Source organism: Manacus candei, unplaced genomic scaffold (genome assembly GCF_025592945.1).
Source record: "Manacus candei isolate 608988 ecotype Guabito, Panama unplaced genomic scaffold, ASM2559294v1 h1tg000064l, whole genome shotgun sequence".
NCBI classification, from domain to species: domain Eukaryota; kingdom Metazoa; phylum Chordata; class Aves; order Passeriformes; family Pipridae; genus Manacus; species Manacus candei.
In genome coordinates this window covers 2726102-2747813 of record NW_026138112.1, presented here as the reverse complement: position 1 = coordinate 2747813, position 21712 = coordinate 2726102, and the positions used below count along the sequence as shown (strand labels likewise).

Below are 21712 nucleotides of genomic sequence, written 5' to 3'. Positions count from 1 at the left end.
ATTCCTGCCCTTCCAACCCCTAAAATGCTGTGTATAACCCAGATTTTCGATTGATCACTGATCAGCTTGGCAAAGCTAAGCTCCGGGGGCATTTCTTCACTGCTCTCAGAACTGCCTTCTCGAGGTGCAGTGCTCCATGGGCCCCGCAGAGGGCATGGAAGCTCCAGGAAGGAAAGGCAGGGAGCACCTCAGAGGCTAAGGAAGCATCCTCGTATTCCCCTGCTCCTTCAGGGCTACAGCTCTTTGGCTGCAACACTGTATCCGAGGATTTGGCTCTGTTACTAGACTGGGACTTGCTTTACTCACCATTTAGCCATTACCTTTCTGGGAAAGGTGGAGGAGTTTGGATTTGGGTCCTCTCGTTGGGTTAGTCAGAGTCAAACAATGGCACAAACACGGTGGAGAGCAGTCTCAGTTCAGATGCACTGAATCCTAAACACTTTCCAGTCAGAGTGCAAAGTTTTTCCTTCTCAGGAAGTGAAAAGGGGCAGAAGAGGTGTGACTGTAAGTCACACAACAGGAAAGACAAGCTGTTTAAAACTTGTTGGAAGAAACTGTTTAAAGCCAGGTATTTTTAGCAGCATTTTTTACAACTGAGTACAGCTGCCTGGCTTTGCTGGTTTTGGTGGAGGGGGTTTTTATGTCTTTCCTTTATATGGCAGATACACTGGCTTTATTGTCTGCACTAGTTGCATCTCATTTATTAATAGCTGAGGTTTATACAACTGCAACATACATAGCAAGGTCTGGAAAGTTTTGAGTGAAGGATTTTGAATTATTTTGTTAATTAAAAACTTAACCTTGTCTGAGAGCAGAGGGTGGTAACACTCACAAACTGAAATGAGCCTGCCCATGAAGAGCCATCCACTCTCAATCTTCATCCACTAACAGCCACTTTCTGTTTGTAAAACCCATGCTGTTTAATTGATAAGTAATATTTTGACCATTCATAGAATCTTATATTGAAAGTGTCAAAGTACTAAAAAATAATGGTTGGAGGTTTTGAGAAGAATGAATATCCACTGCTTTTTTTTTTTTCACCTTAGGGCTGCAAGCATCCAGTTCTGCTGGCTCTTAAATGCCTTAATACATTTATTTGTGAGAAAAAAACTGGTTTCATTTAGTAGTAAAAATCCTTGGTTAAAAAAGCAAATACATTTTCCCAGTTAAAAGCAGAAAAGACCACTGCTCTGGTAGTAACTACATACACAGCCTATGGCATGTGTGTGCATTCTGCAAGGACTATCTGGCTGCAACCAAAACCACAGATACAGGAGGACAATGCTGCAGTCACCAAAATGTCAGGTGACTGGGGGTGGGGTTTGCATGGAAACTCCTTAGAAGACAAGCAAGGCAAACTGCTACCAACTAACCTGTGCTACTGATGCCAGGCTGTATTTTAGTCCATGGTATTGGCCCTGCTATTTCCACAAAAATGCTGATTTCTCCAGAGTAGTTGTAGAAAATTGCTGATCCTACTTCTGTGCTCTGGCTGTGCTATTCCCAAACAGGAAAGGGGCAGTTTTACATTATCATAAACTTCAAACCTGCTTGAAAAAAAAAAAAGACAAGAAGGTATTCAGCATACATTTCTAGAGATGCCTGTTTCCTTGCTGATTGCTTTGGATGGGTTGGACTTGCACATTTCCTGGTTTTCAGTAATGATGGTGATGTGGTGATGTGCCTTGAACAGCCTCTGTATCACTGTCAGTTGGATGAGGATGCACAGATATCCTGTTTGCAGAAGTCCAGGATGCCTACAAACCAGAAAGAAAATACCTAAAGATGCTATCAGCTTTAAAAGTAATCAATTCTTCAAGTACTATTCATTAAAACAGAGGTAAAATTTCCCTTTTGAATTTCTTTAACAACTTAGACTCCCAGAAGTCTAATTTCATGTGTAACCTTCATTTACTTCAATACAGATTTTCAGATCCATAGGCAGTGCCAGTTTTGCTGACAGCTAAATGCACACTTCACACTTCAGACAGTTTTCAGTGGAAAATAATGAAAAAGCCACCTTAAGGGATGAGTTTATAAAGGTTTTGATCTTAATCCCTATAGGAAATTATTTAACTTATTTTGAGGTTAATTCAAGAATTAAATATAAAATTTCTTATCTTTTTCCCCAAGTTTGGCATATACAAATGAACATTATATGTCCTTTTTCCTGAACTGATCCCTGGAATTGAAGGGGAAAAAATTCAGAGTAAGAGTAAAACAGTCCTATTTCAATAACCTCATATTTGCTCTACAAATGTGTTGGTTATTCTGTTTCTGCAAAGCTCCACTTTCAGTGCTTTGAGACAGGAGCTTTAAGAAGTTCTAAAGGAGCTCCAAACACAGGACTCCTTGGGAAATTATTACTAACAGGATTATGTAGAACATACTTTCCCACACAGCCTAAACAAAAGGGCAATAGCTGTGCACAGAGGGCTGCCTGCTGCATTTCTCTCTAACTCAGAATTAAGGACTTGACTTTACCTGCAGGTGTGCAATTAAACACTGACTCTGCCAGCTGGATGAAAGAATCTCCAAGGATCTCCTGATAGCTCAGGTGACTTGCAGGAACAAGGTACTGAGTAGCATCTTTGAAAAGCAGATCACTTCCACCGAACCTCCACGACTGAAAGAGCTGGAATTCAGAATCCAATTTGCTTCCCAGAGATTCCTAAACAGAGAAGAAATAAGTTTCACAGCTTGGATCAGAAGTAGAAGGTTAAGCTGATGACTCTCAATTTTAGATATAGCAGAAAGTCTACAATTATCTAGCACTGTCCTTATTGGTACAAGAAGATGCAGTTTTGCAGTGCCTTATTTTTCAGCAAAAGTGTGGCCACTGCTGAATGGGAACTGGTGCCAAAATACCCCTTTAGAGAACCCAAATAATTATTTTCCTAACACCCTATGCACATTTTTAATTCTTTCCTACTGGATCTGAAGGCACTTTAATGTGGGTAGTATAGAAAGCTTTTGATCTTGACAGGGTTTTCAGGAGTTGTACATAACAGGTGACAACAAGCCAAGCTTTTCCCTGTTCCCTGCCTTACCTGGGATTGCATCAGGAAGTCAGAGATCTTAGTGACAGTGACTGGGCGAGTCATGACAGTGCTGGGGGGGACGGGGCCCAGGTGACACCCTGGCCACTCGGTGACTTCGGCGCGGGTCCCGTCCGGGCACAGCAGCTCAAAGTCAAGGGCACTGTAACCTTTTGCCCAACCAGAGCTGTCCAGATCTAAAAAGAAAACGAAGTGAAAGCAAATCCTTTCTCAAAAGTAAAGCAGAAGATAGGGTGAATCTCATGGAAAACGTTAAAAATGGAGAGGAAGAAGCTTGGTCAGTGTGTTCCAAACAGATGCAGCGTCTGTGTGGTCATTTATTGGGAATGCACAAGGACCAGGGTAGTGGTTGCACTGAGGAAACAGGTCAGTGAACTTAAGCTGTGCCTATCAACTAAAACCACAGTAATATCAAGGCCTATCAGGTCTCCCCTTCATCTGTGACCAGATCCCTTTCTGGAAAAAAAGCACTTTGGCCTGCATGTCCTTTGCTTCCCCAAACAAACTGCTCATTGCTGCATGAATTCCTGGGGGTTTCCAGGCCCTTACACCCCCACTCGATCTTAGAGAGATTCTTCTCTTCAAGAAGTCTCTTCTGTTACTGAAATTGCCTAAAATAGAGTTTCAGTGTGCTTCACCAGGCTGAACAAAATGAGGATTCCCTTTCCCCTCGACTCTATGAAAAGCATGTTTGGGCTGTTAGAGCAGTAAACATCATTTAAGAGACTGAGGGGATTTAAGCTCCTGCAACCAAAATCATTTTGATCAACAAAATCCAATTGCTAGACTGTTGCAAAGATCAGTGTTTCCCAGGGGAAATTAAATATTTCACAGTGTAGTAACATTGCTATTTTAGAAACTGTGAAAGACAAAATAATTTGCAGTGGTTTTGTCTATTAAGCTGTTAGACCTGTTTATCCCATAACTGCCTGTGAAACAATACAAGAAGTTGCCATGTCACAGTGAAGCCACAGAACATCTCCCAGCACAAACACCCACAGCACTGCCCTTACCTGCCATTTTCATTCTGGAAACTCTGATTTAAAAACAATGGGTACCTGCACTTTGACTGCCTGTGGGAGAAGGGCTGGTGGGAAAATCCTCTGCTTTTTAAAGCTTTGAGCTTTCCAAAAATTAGTGCAGTCTCCAAGGATGACTATCCCCCAACACACACTGATCTTTGCACTCAGGAATTCTTCCTCTTTCCTCTCTAACAGTATCTGAGTGTTGAGCTTTACTGGAACACCCACATGCAGGAAGGTTCTTGCAGTTTTCTGGTCACAAACACCACTCTGTGGACCCAGATTAAACCTGTAAAGGCTGATCCTCACAAGTGATGGTCACTTTGTGGGAAGTGACTGATGCTAATGAACATTCTCAAAGGGAAAGAGAATATCTGCATCTCACCTTCTATGTTCTGGAGCAGGTTAGAGTGTTCCAGGAAAGCTACATCTCCAAAGCTTCTTCCACTGGGATTGCCAACTAGGCACCTAGTGCAGGACAAAACCAAGAAGTGATCAGAGACAGCCACTGCACGATGACTGACATTTGCACAGTCACCTGAAGCTAAAACAGGAGTAGCTGGAAGCATCCCTCCCATCTGTAATAACTTGGTTGTCACATGGAACAAGTTGGTGATGTCAGTGTGGATCACATATGTGTTCACATATTTGCTAAGACAATCCCTTCATCCCTTCCAGCAGCTCCCAAGCCAAAGCTGTGCCACAATGTGCACCTTTGCCCATGCCTAGGCAGGAAAGAGAATGTAATTCAACTAAATGCATTATATATATTTTTTTCTAAGAGTGCTTTCACCTTTAAGATTCTTCTCTGCTTCTGTCTTCAACTATTTTTTTGGTATCTCCAGTCTAATTACCTCCTGTATCCTACCCTGTTTCCTCCCACATCACCTCTGCTCTCTGACCTCTGAACTGTCTTTCAATCCTTCCCCTTAATGAGCCAGTACCAATGCTCTAAGCCCTACATGTTTGGAAGCACTGCCTTGCTCTAAAAATGGTTTCATGACAATTTTAAATCACCAGTCAGCTTAACATCCCATAGCAACTGCAACCAAAACAAAATACACTCTGGCAGAAGTTTATACAGCCAGTTGCTCATCAAAAAGGAGGAAAAAAACTTTCCAAGGAAATCATCAGCAAAATAATAATCCAATTCTGGCTATTGCTCTGCATTTCTGACTCTGACCACAACCTCACCTGAGTGCTCCCATGTTGCCATAGTAATGTTCATTGTGACCTGCAGCACATCTGCTGGAGACTCGGGCCCCTTCCACCTCACTGTCCCCAATGCACACCTTGCACATGTTGCCATCTGCTCCTGGCATGCAGCCCTTCCAGAAGTAATTCTGATAAGCTGAGGAAAGAAAACCGAGGTGAGGTTAAGGCAAGGCATTCCAAAACCTCTTCACACATGGGAAAAGACAGGAATGGACTTCCATCCTAATAGCTAGCAAGAAGAGGGCCAAATAGTCAGATATGGGGAAACGCTGCTTCGACACCCTCTGAGACTGCAATCACTCGCTGGCTGAATCCTCATGGCCCCATCTCATTTTACTGCCAGATTTAGGGCTTCAGATTTTCGTGGTCTAGTCAACAGATAATCCAGAGCAGCCCTTACCAGAGCCAATGTCACAGTTCTGGGTATCATTCCCCAGAGCTCCCACTGTGTGTCTGGACAGCAGTAACCATCCTGCAGGACTGTACAGGTGACTGTGGCAGGACCTCCTTCCTTTGAGGTTATGGATGTTAATCTGTTTGGCACTTTTCTTAGCTAAGGCAACAGCATAAACGGGTGGCAGTGCTGCAAAATGATGACAAAAACTGGTTATACCAAGTCAATTATGTATTTCAGACAGGTACAGCCCCCTCCTCCCTCCCTCACCCTGTCACAATATCTTCAGTTGCAGTACAGGACCTGCATTCTTTGCTTAGCCACAAAGCTCTTGTCCTAACCAGAAAATTTTTTTCCAAACAAACATGCAAATACATTCTTACATAAACCCTAGAGCAGTCTCATGAAAAACTAAGCATTTTGCCCTCTCAAAGTTATTCTGTTACCTTCGTGCCTAACATGAATTAGTTTTCCTGTTTTCTCCATGATCTCAGCAGCTTGGGCACAATCTCCCCCTGGAGAGGAGAGACAATTATTAAGGATCTTGCCACTACTGTCATTCCTTTTACATGGAAACACACCAACAAAACCCTTGTGATCCTCTTCAGCCACAGAAGGGATGTAATAAATGGACCAAATGTTAGAGACAGTTAGTGGAGCAGCTGGGGAGAGTATTTGGACACATATATTAATTCCTGCTTCCATCACAAAACATCACAAACTGTGGAAATTTAACTGTATTCTTAATGGCACTTCTTTGACTCCCTCTCTCCTTGAAAAGGTCACATGAGAACTCACCATAACACTCTGCAGCTACAGGCACCAGCCCACACCTCCCTGCGATGTAGACGTGTGTCGCGTCCAGGGTCACCGCGTCCGCCTCACTGCTCTGCCAGCAGCATTCCACAAAAGAACAAAACCAGGATTGGCATCAGTTGTGTATCCAAGCAGTTGTGCTTCTCCACGGGTTAGAAATTCCCCTGCACAAACTCCCTCTCATTCCCACTTGTTCCTCTGGTGTACCAGCTGGTTCTCCTCTAGTTCAGGTCAGACCAGGACACACACACCCTGTGCACTCTTATCACACACTCCGAGCAGAGGGAGTCTCCTACCTTGATCATTTCAATGCATTTGGTCATGGAAGTTGCTTGGACACAGACCAAGGGGTCGGATTTGATGCTCAGTGCCCACTCCTCACATTTGTGAAGCTCAGCATCGCTGATGCAGCACCAGCGCACGACACTGTTCTCCAGAGAGCTCCCTGGGAGGGAGGGAAGGAGCACAGTGAGATCACATCACCAATGTACCAATCTGTTATTTGCTAAGGGGATGTTTGGGGCTATGCACTTGTGCCTGGTAGGGAGGAATTACATGGAAGGAGAACTTTTTCTTCCCTTTCCTTAGCTACAGTCCCCTGGAAGGCTTCTCACCTTCGTGGCCCAGTCCCTTAAGGAGAGCTACATAATCCAGACCAAGGACGTAGGCAATCTCCAGCTGCTCCTCGAGAAGCTGCAGGTGCTGAGTGGCATCTCGGAACAGCAGGTTCTTTCCCCCAAAGGGAGCTGAAGTGAAGAGTTCAAATCTGGCTCTTTCCTTCCCTTTTCGCCCGAAGAGGCGCTGGGACAAGAACAACACTTTTAATTGTAACCAATCTGCTCATTCTTCCAGTAACAGGCAGCCTCATCCTTCCCTCCCTTCACATCAGTGCTTTGTAACACAGCACTCAGAACAAACCCCACAGGTACTGCAGTGAGCAGATGGTTCCAGTCCTAAAAGCATTACATGGTTCACTTTTTTTAAGAGTTTTTAAGAGTTTTTTCCAATTTTAGTTATTCCAATTTGTTGGGCTGTGTTCAGTGTCCCCTACCCTGGCAAGGCAATCAAGGAAGCAAAACTGAGTGAGAAACATTAGTGCAGCAAAGAGGTGCAAAGATATCTTGTACTTTATGGTTGGAAAGTAGCACATGCAAAGCAGCTCCATTCAGCCTGATGGCACTGGGAGAGAAGAAAGCACTGAGAAGTGTAGCAGGACCTCTGCTGCACAGCTAAGGTGTGTTAATAAGTGCACTGACAAAGGCACATGAAGTTTCTCAATAAAGGAAAGATTGTGTCTAACTGCTCTCTACCAGGGTCTGCATGACAGCACAGCCCAGCCCACTGGGGTGAATTATTCACTGTCTACTGAACTAATTTAAGGGCTGAGTGGCTTCATAAATTCTTTAAGCATCCATTTCAGGTTCAGCTTCAAATAGATTCCAGGATGCCAAGATATCAGATACCACTCAGAAGTTGAGAAGAAAAAAGAGGAAGAAAGGTGGGCCCTGACAGAACCTGCACATCTCCCTCAGCTACACAGAAATTCACTTAACTTCCAGGGCAGGATGAACATCATCAGCCATTTTGCAGTTTGGGTGTTATGGCATCTTCCCCTTCTTTACTTATCTATTGCCAGCCTCCTACAGAAGAAAACTTTAGAGAAAAGTAAAACCTTGCAGAAGCCAGTGCAGGATCCTTCCCCAGAACAAACAATTTTTAGGGCTTTATTCACACTAACTACAAATTTCTCAAGAAAAAAGGCAAACTGGGAGATAATCACCACACTAATATGGAAGAAAAACCTGTGTCTGGAGATCTACAGCTTATAACATGCACTCACTTGGATCATGCTGAGGAATTTGTTGGTGATCCTGAGGAAGTTGTTGCGGGTGACGATGCCCCGGCCAGGCCCCTTGCCCAGGTTACAGGTGCTGTACTCGCTCAGCTCAGCTGTGCTCCCATCAGGACACAGCAGCTCATATTCCTGTTCTTCTGACTCTGAAACAAGCCGACACTCAGGAACCTGCCAAGTGAGCCATGACTGGGCAGCAGGCACAGAGAGGGAATGTAAGGCATATTTCAGGGGAGGTTGCTCAAAGGTGATGCAGGCAGCACAGGGTACCAAGAGCACCTGGGAAAGTGGTCTTTGATTTGTTCTTCTCTTTACAAAGAGAGGGATCTCAGCCAGAGGTGCCTCAAAATACCCTTTAAGCTGTACCCCTGTTTTAACTATGTTTGTTTAAGAATACCTGCCTGCTAACACTACTGCTAACACCTTCCAAAACATCAGTAAAGAGATCGACTGAGTTTAAAAGTACAAAGCAGGTATAGAGGAACTTCACACCCTAGCAGCTCAATACACTGAATTTAAAAAGTTATAACTCAGGCAAAGCAAATACTGACAGCTGTCAGAGACTTCAGTCTAAAGAAATCACCTGTATAAAAACATCTTTATGCTTCCATTTTAAGAATCTCCTGTGAGCAATTATTGCTCACTTACCCTTTCCTCTTCTGTTTCCTTGTATGGACAGCCAAGAAAAACTATTGAGCTGCTCACATGGATTGAATTTTCGCTGGAAACAACATAAATATTGGCATAATCCCCAAATTCCTCTGCAGGAAAGAGCACATCCATAGATTAAAAGCAGTCTGAGTTTTTAGGATTACCTGTGGCACTCAGAATTCTTAGATGATCTAAAAAGGCAACATCTGCCACTCCCTCCTTCAAGCACCTGCAGGAAGACAAATGCCATCCTGTTAACATGTCACTTGGCTTTCCTCCCTCACAAGTTCTCTTTGTCCCAAAGGTGAATTTGGTGTCCCAGAGCTCACCTGAAGGCTCCCTCAGAGTCATAGAAGGGTTCATTGCTGCTTGTCTCACAGAAGTGGTTCTTGTCTCTGACATAGGATTTTTGTCCTTGGCAGAGAGCACACAGTCGAGGAGCAGCAACACCAACCCCAGGGATGCAGCTTGCATTGAAATACTCACTGATTGCTGCAGGTGTAGGGGGAAAACCAAAGCAAAATAAAAACAAAGAAAGGAGTCAAATGGGGAAAAAAAAAGAAGGAAAAGGGGCCACACATACCATGGACATAACTAAGACCATGGTGGTTTTAGAAATAAATAAGTTCTTCAAATGCAGCTTTAACTTTCTCTAGACTCCAAATCTGAAACATTTGCTGTAAACAGAGTGATCAAATTTTGCTTGTTTAAAACCATCTTTGTGCTGGTTAGATATTGCAAAGATTTGCTCCCTGCATATAGAACACGAAGATTTCCTGTTTTGGTAACAACTCTGCTGCTTTGAGATCACTGGAAAAGTTCTGAAGAGAGCTAAGAGCCAGTAGCAAAAACACTCCAAGAGGATCTAGTATCCACAAATCCCTTTAATTTCCACACAGCCCAGTTCATCCCACATCTCCTGGCACTTCACTTACTCTTGCTGAGGGCAGAGCCCCGTGGCTCCTATCACCCACCTTGGCTCAGAGGTTGTGCCTCATCCCAGGAAAGGTCATTTCTTGCAAGGAGGAAGCCAAATGGAAGATTCCAGCCTGCTGTCCACCTGGCTCCATTGTGGCAGCTGCGCACACCCTGCAGCCTCTGGATAGCCAGAGTTCCTCGTTTGGCAACGGCCACAGCAAACACACAATTTCCTGCAGTAGCACAAAACATGTAACAGAAAGAAAAAATATATCCCAATTCTGCAGCTTCCATCTGTGTACAGGAGTTGAATAACTTCTGTGAACATGGCCAAGGGAAAATCTGCACTAGGTAGATTAAATGTAGGTGCTGATGCCAGAAACCTAACCACACACTGGGTACATGGCACCTTGTCAAACAAGTGATGCAAGTGATGTGCAAGCAAGAACGTAAAAATCTGGTGGAAAAAGCTCACAAGCCCATCCAGCTCCATCATACAATGCAACTGCTTCTCAAGAATTTTGAACATTTGCATCGCACTCTTTAGGTATTGTAATGAAAGAACTCCTACATCTTATCCTCAGAACATATTCACCATTTCATGGTGTGTCAGCCAAAACAAAGTTCGTCTCTGTTCTCATACCTTCTCCTTATTAATCTCTTCCTACATCCATCTGCTAATTTGGCTTCCTTCTCAGATTCATGTCCCATAGTATTTTGTACTGTGTGCTTGATTTGGGCTCAGACTTATTTATTCTTGCCTTACAAATCATTCATTGCAGACTGTTCAGGACTGACAGGAGAGAACAGGAATCTTACCATGCTAAGATTCTCCCTCTTATATTCTCGCCTTTTAGGGTGAGAAGGAGAATTAATTCATGAGAGAAGATAATCTCTTAAAGAACTGATAGTAAACATTCAGTTATGCTGATAAAGAGCATGGTGTAAGAATTGACACAGATGGAGTAAAATCCTTCTTATTCCCTACAAGATCCAGACTCCAGCCCAGCAGTGCTGTGGGCAGGGGTGGGTACAGTCAGTCTGTCCCAGTGGCAGTGCCACAGGCAGAAAGGCTGCTGGGCACAAAGCACCACTGGGATTTTATTCATCATTACTAAGTATTTTAGAAAATGTTGTTTACCACCTCCATACTCCTATAAAGTTAATAAAAAAACATAGATTTTTTTTTTCAAGAAATTCTAGAGTAATTTCTTAGCCCAATCAGAAGTACAGCTTATTCTTTTGCTTTACCAGCCTACCTTGATCGTAGATCTCCTTTGCCACCACTGCCAAACCATAAAGTTTTACAGCAGAGTAAACATCTCCAGCATCCAAGGAAACAGCATCTGCTTTATTTGCCTTAAAAACAATAGCAAAACTCTCAAAACAACTGTGTTTACAAGAAAACAAACAGAAGCTTCAAGACCACATTTTTTTTGCTTGAGAAGCAGTAATCAGTGATTTTTACAAGCATTTGTTTTTAATTGAACTCCTGCTACAAAACATGGTGAAATGTTAGCAATGAATGCTGAGTTACTTTCAAAAAATACCAGTTCTTTTCCTCTACCATTCTTTCTCCCTTCTTCTCTGGGTCTTCCATTCCAAAACCACAATTCTGATGTGAAGAAAAAGGCAACTCCTATTTTCCCCTACTGCTCCCCTAGACCCCAAATCCTTCTCAAGAGTTCTCCTGGGTATAACCTTTCCATAACCCAGAAAGTTGAACTGAATTTTATTTAAAATAGCTGCAAGACTGAATGAAAACACGAAATAAATTATACTCTGAACCAACAAGAAAGTTTTCTTTGTTGTGTTTCCCAGGTCAGATTTGGGCTCCACTTTTTGAAGGCAACCAGGACTGAATGTAAATGTTAATGAAATTATTCTACAGCAAATGCTTATCTTCCTTTTCCATTAATGGTTTTTTCAAAGCATTTAGCATTATGAAAATTCCATTTCAGAACTGCTCAATTACAAGAGCTTACACTTACAAAAGGTCTGATGTGTAATTTTATTCAAAATGAAATTTTTTATATGAAAAAGACTTTGCTCTTTACTTCAGAAAAGACTGACTAGGGGCTAAAAATAGTATGGAAGAAAGGGAAGATAAAATATTAATTACAGTCCGAGTAGGACCAGAACACACAAACAAGGGAAATGCTCTGAGCAAGTTCTACTTTAATAGTTTGGGTTTATCCATTTATTTCCAAGCAGTCTTCTATATTTCTTGGAGATTGCAAGGGCATTAGCTGGGATGAAAAAGTATGTCTAGTAGAATGCTCATGGGATTTAACTCTTGCCTCTCAAGCAACCATGCACTTTGCATATATGCAGTTCTATCTTTTCTGTATCATTTTATTCTCCCATAGATTCTGTTTGCGAGGATCTGGACTCCAAATCAGCTTTAAAAAAATCTCTGTGAACTCACCCTGATTTTATCAATGCAGTCATAGGTATTGTGGGCTCTGATGCAGGAAATCCTGGCAAAGGAAGTGGCAGTGGCGAGGGGCAGCACGGCCGTGAGCGCCTTGGCCAGCTCGGCACACTTCCTCTGCTCCAGGTCAGACAGGGTGCACCAGCGGAACTTCTTCCCTGTAGCATCAAAAAAGAAGTCAAGACTTGCAGGATTTCACAAAAAACCCCCTCAGTTTAAGACCTTGCAGTTACTGCAGCTCGAGAGAATCTTAAGCCATGTAATGCAAACCAGGACTGACTGCCCAGCAAACACCACAACATCTCTGCATTGTCATTTCCAGATGTTTCAGCATTTCACTCTCTGGTGAAACATTACACAAAAATATTGCCTGGAATAAGTAATGTTTATAATTAAAATATGAAAGTTTTTATTTCTTCCAGCATAGCATCAGACATTAGTATTCCACTTGTTTTGATGTTAATTGAGTACAATTCCAAGGACAATCCGTAGTGGATTTAGAGGGGAGCAGCTTGAAGTTCACTGACTCATTTTGACAGCGTTAATGAGTACCCAAATCCCAACTCTTCAAAGGAAACAAACCTCCCCTGAATCACTAAGGATACACTGAGTGTATCAAGCAGCTTCAAAACTAACAGGGTCACCATCTGCCAATGATCAAACAGCAAAAATACAGGCAAATGGAAACCACAGGCACAGCTCAGGCTGCAACTTCTTTGCACAAAAGAAAACAAACCCAAAGCATATATTAGTTTGGAGGTCACCCCCCCAGAGGTCACCTTTCTCTCTCCCTCTCTGCATCAGCCTTACCTGAAGAGAGTGAAGAGAAGATGATCAGGACGATTAAAATCACTGCCTTCATGGTTACAGCAGCTCAGCAAGGATCTTCTCTCTACCCTGACTCTCTGCCTTCTCATACCAGGAATTCCACAGTGCTGACCAAAGCTTCTGGAAGATAACAAAGGGGTTTTAGGCATCAACAAGGATAAACCAAGATTGAAGAAAACAAACAAACTGTCAGGGGATGGTATAACCTTGTATGCAAGGGAGAAAGGGACAGTGTCCTTGTCCTATCTGCAGATGGAAAAAATCTGTGCATTTTCTGCTTTGTTTTGATCAGACACAGGAAGAGATGTAATCCTCTGCTTAAGAAACAAATTGTGCTTCTGCTTTTTCAAAATGCTTCTGGGAGATGGGTAGGACTTGAACCTATCTTACAACAGAGATACCTAAAGCTAAGTGAATTGTCCAAACTACTGACCATATCTCTCTACAGAACACTGAAGGGTCCTTCTTACCTTATTTTTTTCACCTTGATAATGGTTTATCTACTGAGTAACTTCTACCAAAAAGTAATCCTATGCCTTCCCACAAAATCAGAACAGAGCTGTGACACTGTCGACTGTCTTGATTCTCTTCATTCCATTCCAGCACAGCAATGTCATCCAGACTGCCTTATTTCCCTGTTTTCTGGAGTATTATTACCTCTTAATTACTTTACATCATTAATTCTATAGCAGAGGGAAAATACACACACATACATATACATATATCCTATATATAAAATATATATTTTTATATAATATACAGTATATATTCTATTCTATTATAGACAGGTACACTGATCTGATGATGCATAAATTATTGCTAATATGGCTTCATCCTTCCTGTTCAGGAGAGAATTAACTATTCCAAGAGTCCTGGAAGAAGAAAGCCTTTCTCCTAACTTTCTTTTCCTTCTTCAGATTTCCTTAGTACCTTGCCTGCTTCATCTATTTTTGCAGATGCTTTTCCCAGATTTCTTTTGCTGCCTTATGTCCCCTTCCCTCATGATACCCAGTCACCATTCACCACTTGCTTCTTTCACATTCAGATTGCTGATCTCTGAGTTTCACAGGTTGCCTCTCTAGATCTGCAACATTTTTTGGGGTGTTACTGATCTGATCACAGAAGTTACACAGAATCACAGGATGATTTGGGTTGGAAGGGACTTTAAAGCTCATCTCATTCCACCCCCTTCCCTGGGCAGGGACACCTTCCACTAGACCAGGTTGCTCCAAGCCCCATCCAACTTCAGGCTTTTCTCACTCCTTCCTGCACCCCCTGAACAAAAGTTCTGAAGCTCCAAGACCTCCACTCTCTCATTTTCTAAAAGAACAGCTGTGGTATGAAAAAGAGAGCAGGAGAACAGCCCCCCTTTGACTTGGCTCACCTGCACAGCCTAACACAGCTCAGTACCTGAGGGGAGTGTGTTTTATCCCTCAGTGAGTGCAGGCTTTATAGTCTTACCAGATGTTAAAAATCCCCTACAAGTGTAAGAACAAAACACATGATAAAAGCAATTTTAAAATAGTTAAATGTCCACATATTTACTTTTAATTCCAAGGAGAAAGATTAGATTAGGATAGGTCATTAATCAGTTCAGTCTATGACAGTTATTATACACTATAAACAAGTGTGTTACATTTAACCTCTGAATCATTTCTGAGTCAATTCTGGGGAAACTTGCCTGTCAGGCCCACCAGCTGTTAGACAACAAAGCTTATGGCTCTTGCAAGGCTTGTACCAAAGCACCCAACGCTGTCAAACCCCACCTTCTTTGAAGTTTTACTTCCTGACAATCCTACAATTATGTACAGGATAGGTACATCCCAACAATTCAGTCAGTTAATAGTATGACTGTTACATGAGGGCTGTATCTGGATTTCTGCTTAAATGTTACATATTTAACAATGAAAGGCTTTCCTGTACATGTCTAAGATATTTATACAGATACTACTCCTGCCTGTGGTGATGTGAAAAATGTAGAATGACATGAAGGTGTTGTAGACTTCATTCAGGCCTATTAGGAAAACAAATAAACATCAATCACAAATTTAAATTAATCAGGACTGCCTGAGGATCATGTCCTAAAGCTCTGAAACACAGTGGAAGGACTCTGGAATTCTTTTCCTGCTGATTCACCCTGTGAAACTGCCACTGTCAAAGAAAGGTAATTAGCTACTTCCCAGTAATGTAGCATCTATGCATCTATCTAGGTATGCATCTAAGAGGGTGGAAAAGCAAATAATCTCTCTAAAATTCACTCTGTGCTGCTAGGATCCAGGCAAGGGACACCAGAGTAGGAACAGGTGTTACTGCACTACCCTGCCAGACATCTCACTTGGAGGAACAGCACTGTGTCTGTCCCATGCCGAGTGTCCTCTCCCTAAAATTCCTGCCCTGACATCCCTGGTGCTCCCACACCTGTGGACAAGAACTCACCTGCCCCTCCACAGCAGCGCTGAGCAGCAGCTGAACCCTTCCTACCCCATCCACAGCTCCCCAGCAGCGGCTCCCTCTTCAACCTGATCCACACTCCACAAACCCTCAGGGACCACCACGCTGTCCCCACACTAATCCCCCGGGAAATGTCCCTACACCACGTTCCCTCAGGGCCGGCCCTGTTCCCCACATCGCCTCAGCGACGGCCTCTTCCCCCGCCCCCGAGAACAGCCCTCACCCCATACCAAACCCCCCTTTGGCGAACAGCGTCGCACCCGTGCCCCCATTCCGCGTTTCCCCTGAGGAATGACCCCATCTCTACACGCCGTATTCCCTCGGGGAATTCCAAGGAATTCCTCACACACACAGCCCGTCCCCGGGATCGCCCCCTCCCCTCACAGCGCCGGCCCCGCCCCCGGCCCCGGCCCCGCCCCTCGCGCAGTTCCCGCCCTCCCGCGCGGGCCGCGGCAGAGGCGGTGCGGGAAGATGGCGGCGCGGAGCAGGTACGGGCACGGCAGGGGGGGCCGGGGCTGTCATTGTCACCGTCATTGTCACTGTCCGGGGCCGGCAGCCCTGTCTGACAGCCGGCACCCCGCGGGCGGGGGGCGTGAGGAGCAGCTGGGGCGCTGATCCGGCCTCTCCCGGGCCAGGGGCCGCAGCCGCCCCCTCCTCTCCCTCCTCTCCCTCCTCTCCCTCTTCTCCCTCTTCTCCCGCTGGCGTTTCCCTACCGCGGTGAACGCCGCTGTCTCTGCTGCCTCGGCCCCGTCCTTGGCATGTGCGAGGAGCCTTGTAGTCATGCTCCGAGCTGGAAGGGAAGATAAGGGGTTTACGTATTTTAAGAAAGAGAAGCGCGTGGCCTTTGATAGTTTTAACTCGGTTTCACAGTCTGTAGGTGTGTAAGTGTTTAGTAGGAATGGGTTGATGGGGGGCAGCTGCAGCCCCCCGGGTTATGCAAGCCCGGGGCAGGATGGCTCTGAGAAGGACCTGGCCGGGCACCGACAGTCCTTTGCAGGAGATATCCTCTTACAGGTTGTGCTTTTTATAACAACTAAACTGATTAAAGAATAGCGTTTCTAGGCCAGAGTTCTGTGTTCTTAGAACACACAGTCACTTTACTCCACCTCCTGTCTCAGAACCTGGAGCAAACACCTCGTGCACAGAGCGCTGTCACCTCCCGGCTCGGTGCCGACAGCCGAGAGTTGTCTCTTGTCCAGAGACTGAAGTCACCGAGAGGCTGAATTACCACGGAATTCCCTGGTAGTTCCCGCTCCAACAGCCTCCAGTCGGGTGGCAGAGGCAGGAGGTCAACACTCCCCCCCTACTTGTACCCACCAAGGTCAGGCTGTCAGGAGCAGGGAAGCTGAGACTGTTTAGTCTTGTCATCTTTACCTGTTTGTAGACAGATTTCAGAGTAAATTGATTTTCCCATGTTGGGCGCCAGAAACAATTTGGGTAAGAGCTTAGGGTCTGCAGGGAGTGTCCTTGCTCAGTGCTGATCTGGCTGAGGAAGTGGCATGTCCCGGAATGCCCTGCCCTGCCCTGCCCTGCCCCGGCAGCAGGAACAGCTCCTGCGGCTCCTCTGAAGCCAGGACAGCTCATCTGTTCTGGCTGTGCACTTTTTATAGGCTGTCATGTATGAAGGCTTATAAATGCCTTGAATACTAATGCCTTAGGCTGTAGCTAGGTTTTAATATTTTTTCCTCCATTACTTTTTAGGGTTTGAAAACTTTTCTGGTAAATTTAAGTCTAATGCTAACTGGATTACTTCAGGTTTTGACTGCCTTTGAAGTAGCCTACAGGCTTCCACCTTGCTGATGAGCAAGTGCTCCTTTTACCCCAGTGTTTTAATATGTTGTAAAACAGGCCTTGTAATAGCACAGATTGGTGTAGGTCTGGTGTGTGACCCAGCAGTGTCAGCTGACCTTGTTGTTCATGACAAATAACAGTGTGTTGCTCTGTAAAACATACAGGTTCTGCAGCTGTGGGGACTCTCTTTCTGCCTTGCCAAGGAAGTATTATCCTGGGAGATGATGCAGCAGTGTGGCATGTTTAGCACCTGCTAACAGGAATCTGGGTTTTGGGGAGAGTCTGTCCTGTCATATTTGGGTTACCATGAAGGTAGAGTGAGCTGTTCTACCCCACTGCCCCAGGGATAGGTGAAAACTGTAGCTCTTTGTCCTTGGCTAATGGTAAAACACTGTTGGCAGGTGTCTGTAGTATCATTATGTGATTTCTAGACAAGAAAACTGCTATTTGTAGAATCTTCATCAAAATAAAGGGATCATGTCTATATGTAACTCAGTAGATACCTGAAGTTAATTGTTTAAATTCTTTATAATCACTTCCTGGGATTGAATGGCCCCAAATGATGCAACAGCTTGTAAGCTAATGAAGCAACTCTGTCCTCAGTGTATATCTGATCAGGAGCAGATGAAAGGCCAGAGGGCCAAATGAAGACATCCCAGCTGTGCCATTGCATCTCAGCAATGAGTGGGTTGCCCAAAGACCTGCCAGGCCTGGTTCCTCCTGAGGGCTTGAGCCTGTTGGTGTGGGAACACTGCCCCTCTCCTCCCTGTGATCCTGCCTGACAGCAGGATGGGCTCTTGCCAGGCCACAGTCAAGTACTTGTTTAAACGTGCTTATTTACGGGCTTTGAACAGTTCTCGTACAACTGGATGGCTCCTTTTCAGATTCATTAGAAACATGAAATGAAATATATAATATTAAACATATGAAAGTCCTGGTTTAACCTTTTCCCTATGGTGGGCAGTTCCAAGTGTAGATTCTGTGTTTTCAGAGGGGCAGAACCACTCTCACTGCAGTTCACCAGCAGACAGAGTGGTAAGACAAATTCTAAAGAAGAGCTGCTGTACCTGGCAGCCTTTTACTTTTCTAGCTAGACCAGTTGGTCTAACAAATGCCATTACTTCTTCATAAAACCTGTAGCTTTTCCAAGTATTCCTTCCCCCCCACCAGAATGGTGAGGAAAAAGGTACATGAACCAAATCATGTCTCTTTAGAGAGTTGCTGTTGTAGGAGGTTCCTAAATGACACACCTGAGTAGCACCCTGGTGGAGATGGAATAATCCCAAGTGCTAAACAATCATTATAAAATTTACCATTCCATTTGCAAGCAGTTTGTTTTGATCAGCCTGGCTGAATTCAGCTCTGCCCTTTATAAACATTACCTTGGGATGCAAGTACGTGTTATGTCAGAAGCTTCTTACTATAAGATTGTCAGTGCACTGAACTGCTGACATCTGCATTATTAAACATCTGTACTTAAGCAACTCTTCTTGTTTGTTGTGTTTGCAGTTTGGTGTGGAGCTGTAACCTCCTGCTCCAGAAGAACCTGTGTGTCAGAGCTGGGGTCCTCTGGAAGCAGCCACCTTCCAGGACATTTTTCAGTGGTAAGTGATGGCTTGTGTCTACCAGTGCTTTTAAATCCAGGATTAATCCAGGTTAAGCAAATTATGGTCTCATATTGGGGAATATGAATATCTTGAAATAAAAGCAGAAGTAGGAGTGCAGCATCAGAGAACAATTTGTGGCATTTCCACAGATACAAGCTTGCAAATTATGTTTTACTCCCCTGGTGTTATGTTTTCCAGATAGTAAAAGAAGTGTATTTACTTATTTCATAAGTACAAAAGCCAGGGGAAAAATGATAGACATGGGGTGACACTGAGAAGGGCAACATCAAACTCTCTATATAATGCATAATAGAAAGCAACATACTCATATTTAGAATATTCAGCTGCTTTACCTGCTTTGTAGTGCAGCTCCTATCAGCTGTTCATCTTGAAACAACTGAGAAATTCTGACTTCATCAGTTTAACAGGCCTGTAAGAAAGAAAAGGTATAAATATCCTTTTATATTTCAATCTGTACTTGTAATTTTAATAAATCAGGAAATCAAAGTAGGTTTACATGAAATGCTTAAGCCTTGGTTAAAATGGCACTTGCATTCGGAGATCCTCTGCCTGGGTAATGCTGGAATATCAGATATTATTTGTTTTTAAGAAATATTTGTTTGTGAACTTACAGCATTTGCATTGTCATATATTAGTATCACAACTAGAGCCTTCAATTTTTGTTTCCTTGCCAGTTGAGCTATTGATCCCATTTTCTATATCCATTTTTTGGGGTTAACTCGCCTGTCCAAATCCTTTGTCTGGCGTGTCATATATGGATATTTCATTATTGAAAAAGATGCTTACACAGATGGATAGAAATAGCAGCTCTTTGTTGTCTAGAAATCCAAGATAGTCATTGCAGAAAAAAAACTAGGAAGCTGAGACACATCATGCAAAGTTGTTGATCACATGGAAGAAAAGGTCATTTTAGCCTAAGTTAGCTTTGAGTTTTGAACAAATCAACTTTTTAGCCAGTCATTTTCTAATTCATTGAGTTTTCAGATTCTGATTTGGATGTAAATCTAGATGACTTGCACATGATGTCATTAGAAAGAAAAGATAACTCTTTAGTTTTCTCTCTACCCCTTGTAACAGCCTCCTCCAAGTGTTTGTGTCCTTTCCTAGAAGGAATTCTTAATTAGGTCAGAGTAATGAAGCAGCATTTCTATCCCTGCCTCTGACTGCAGAAACCAAAGCACATCTGCCTTCTGCACTTTGCTTTTTCATCCTGCTTTTTTAAATATTTCTGAGGGAATGTGTCTTTTTCACCTGTTCCAGAGCAAGAAATGGTTCTTTTCTTTTCGTTCTCATTGCTGACTATACTCAGTGTTTAAAGAGAATTCTGAAACGGATTAACTTTATCTCTAAAGGATTCAGATTTAGGGTAGTATCTAAAAATGTTATTAGCACATTAACAGTCTTGCACCTTTTTCCTCTTGTCCTGGGCTTGTTTCTAGTGGTTTATGCACCAAGACATGAGTTTTACACACACTTTTGTGCTGCTTCCCAGGGAGCTGCAGATCATTAGAGAGCCTGATGTTCAGCTGCCAGTGAGCAGTGAGACAGATGAGCAGTGCCAGCTGCCTGAACGGGGATTTGTTTTCAGAATCAGTAACTAGTAGTTTTGTCTTAGAATTTGTCAACTTGTGTGAATTTCATTAGTGTCTGAAAGGTGTGGAATTTTATTTTGTTGGGGCAAAAACAATGGCATGTTGGATGCCTTTGCAACGATTGTGTGTTGGAGACTGGTCACAGAAGTGCTGCTTCATTAATGCTGGAGATGAGGAAAAGTCAGCTCTTCCTTTAAAGAGATAAAATCGTGTTTGCCGTGGCTTGTGGCACACAAATGGTTTGGTCTCCAGCACAGGCAGAGAAACGTTCACATCAGTGCAGTCAGGAGGCTCTTGGAGCAGAAACTTCCCTGGATTCAAACCAGCAAGAGCTGTTCCTGCTGAGGGGGTTTGGTTTGGGAATTTGCTAAGCTCTGCTGAAATAGCTGAGCAGCTTTGCTAACTTAGAACCAAGGATGTGGTGGAAGGGAGTTAAAGGCTTTAGGGCTCAAGAGTGTCGTTGGACTGTGTACAGACATTTCTGTTGAAATAGTGATGCAAAGTTGAAAGGTTGTAGAGTCTGTAAACTCAAATAAGTCTGTATTTATAAACAGTTAGCTGTTCTAAATGATCCCTCTCCTTTATTGGGCATTGTTCCTTAGGAAAGAATAATTTTTAGAACCTTAACTCTAATTGTAGTTGTTGCCTTGTTTGTTAACTGAGTTTCATTTTTAGGTATTCTTTTTCTAAGTAAGAACAAAGCTGGTTTTGTATTATGATGTATTTTAGGACACATAATTTAAGCAATGTTTTAAATCACAAATGTAGGAAACAAATTATCCAAAAATATTACACTGGTAAAACAAAATGTGAACAATTACTTCTGTTGGGCATCTTTTTGCAGCATCATGGCTGAATGCTTCTAATCAAGGCTACTACTTGGAACTAAAGCTTCCCAGTCTGCAAAACAATTGTGCTTTGTCCCTGTGCATGCCTAGAAATAGAGGTGGTGTTTAGCGAATTCTTTTTGTTGCTAATGCATCCTCTCATAGTCAAACCCTAAGCCTGACTTCCACGGAGCAAGATTTAGGGTTTGGTTCTGGCTCATCCTGTTAATGATT

At 43.4% G+C, this 21712-nt stretch overlaps 2 protein-coding genes across 8 annotated transcripts in view; one reads left to right on the top strand and one right to left on the bottom strand.

The window, feature by feature from the left end:
• Positions 1-779: 779 nt before the first annotated feature.
• Positions 780-19470, bottom strand: LOC127479024 (melanotransferrin-like). Of its 7 annotated transcripts, XR_007907441.1 has the most exons (20): positions 19392-19470; positions 16354-16430; positions 13172-13309; positions 12356-12519; positions 11187-11286; positions 9984-10160; positions 9339-9501; positions 9174-9238; positions 8347-8504; positions 7121-7307; positions 6803-6951; positions 6489-6579; positions 6137-6205; positions 5697-5879; positions 5276-5432; positions 4467-4549; positions 3051-3235; positions 2485-2671; positions 1589-1757; positions 780-1497 (listed from the first exon to the last, which is right to left on the bottom strand). XR_007907441.1 is itself a non-coding variant. In XM_051805486.1 (19 exons), exons 3-19 carry the CDS (start codon positions 13221-13223, stop codon positions 1708-1710), a joined length of 2220 nt encoding a protein of 739 aa, XP_051661446.1. In that variant the 5' UTR covers positions 13224-13309; positions 16354-16430; positions 19392-19470; the 3' UTR covers positions 780-1707. The 7 variants fall into 7 exon arrangements, 6 of the variants coding, with proteins under 6 accessions (XP_051661446.1, XP_051661451.1, XP_051661448.1 ...); XM_051805486.1 differs by having other exon boundaries at positions 780-1757; XM_051805491.1 differs by lacking the exon at positions 5697-5879 and having other exon boundaries at positions 780-1757.
• Positions 16077-21712, top strand: part of PISD (phosphatidylserine decarboxylase) — a 24495-nt gene continuing 18859 nt past the window's right edge. Inside the window, exons 1-2 of the mRNA XM_051805493.1 lie at positions 16077-16128; positions 18941-19035. Coding sequence (XP_051661453.1) covers positions 16112-16128; positions 18941-19035 — 112 coding nt within the window. The 5' untranslated portion in view covers positions 16077-16111. The remainder of the gene's footprint in view (positions 16129-18940; positions 19036-21712) is intronic.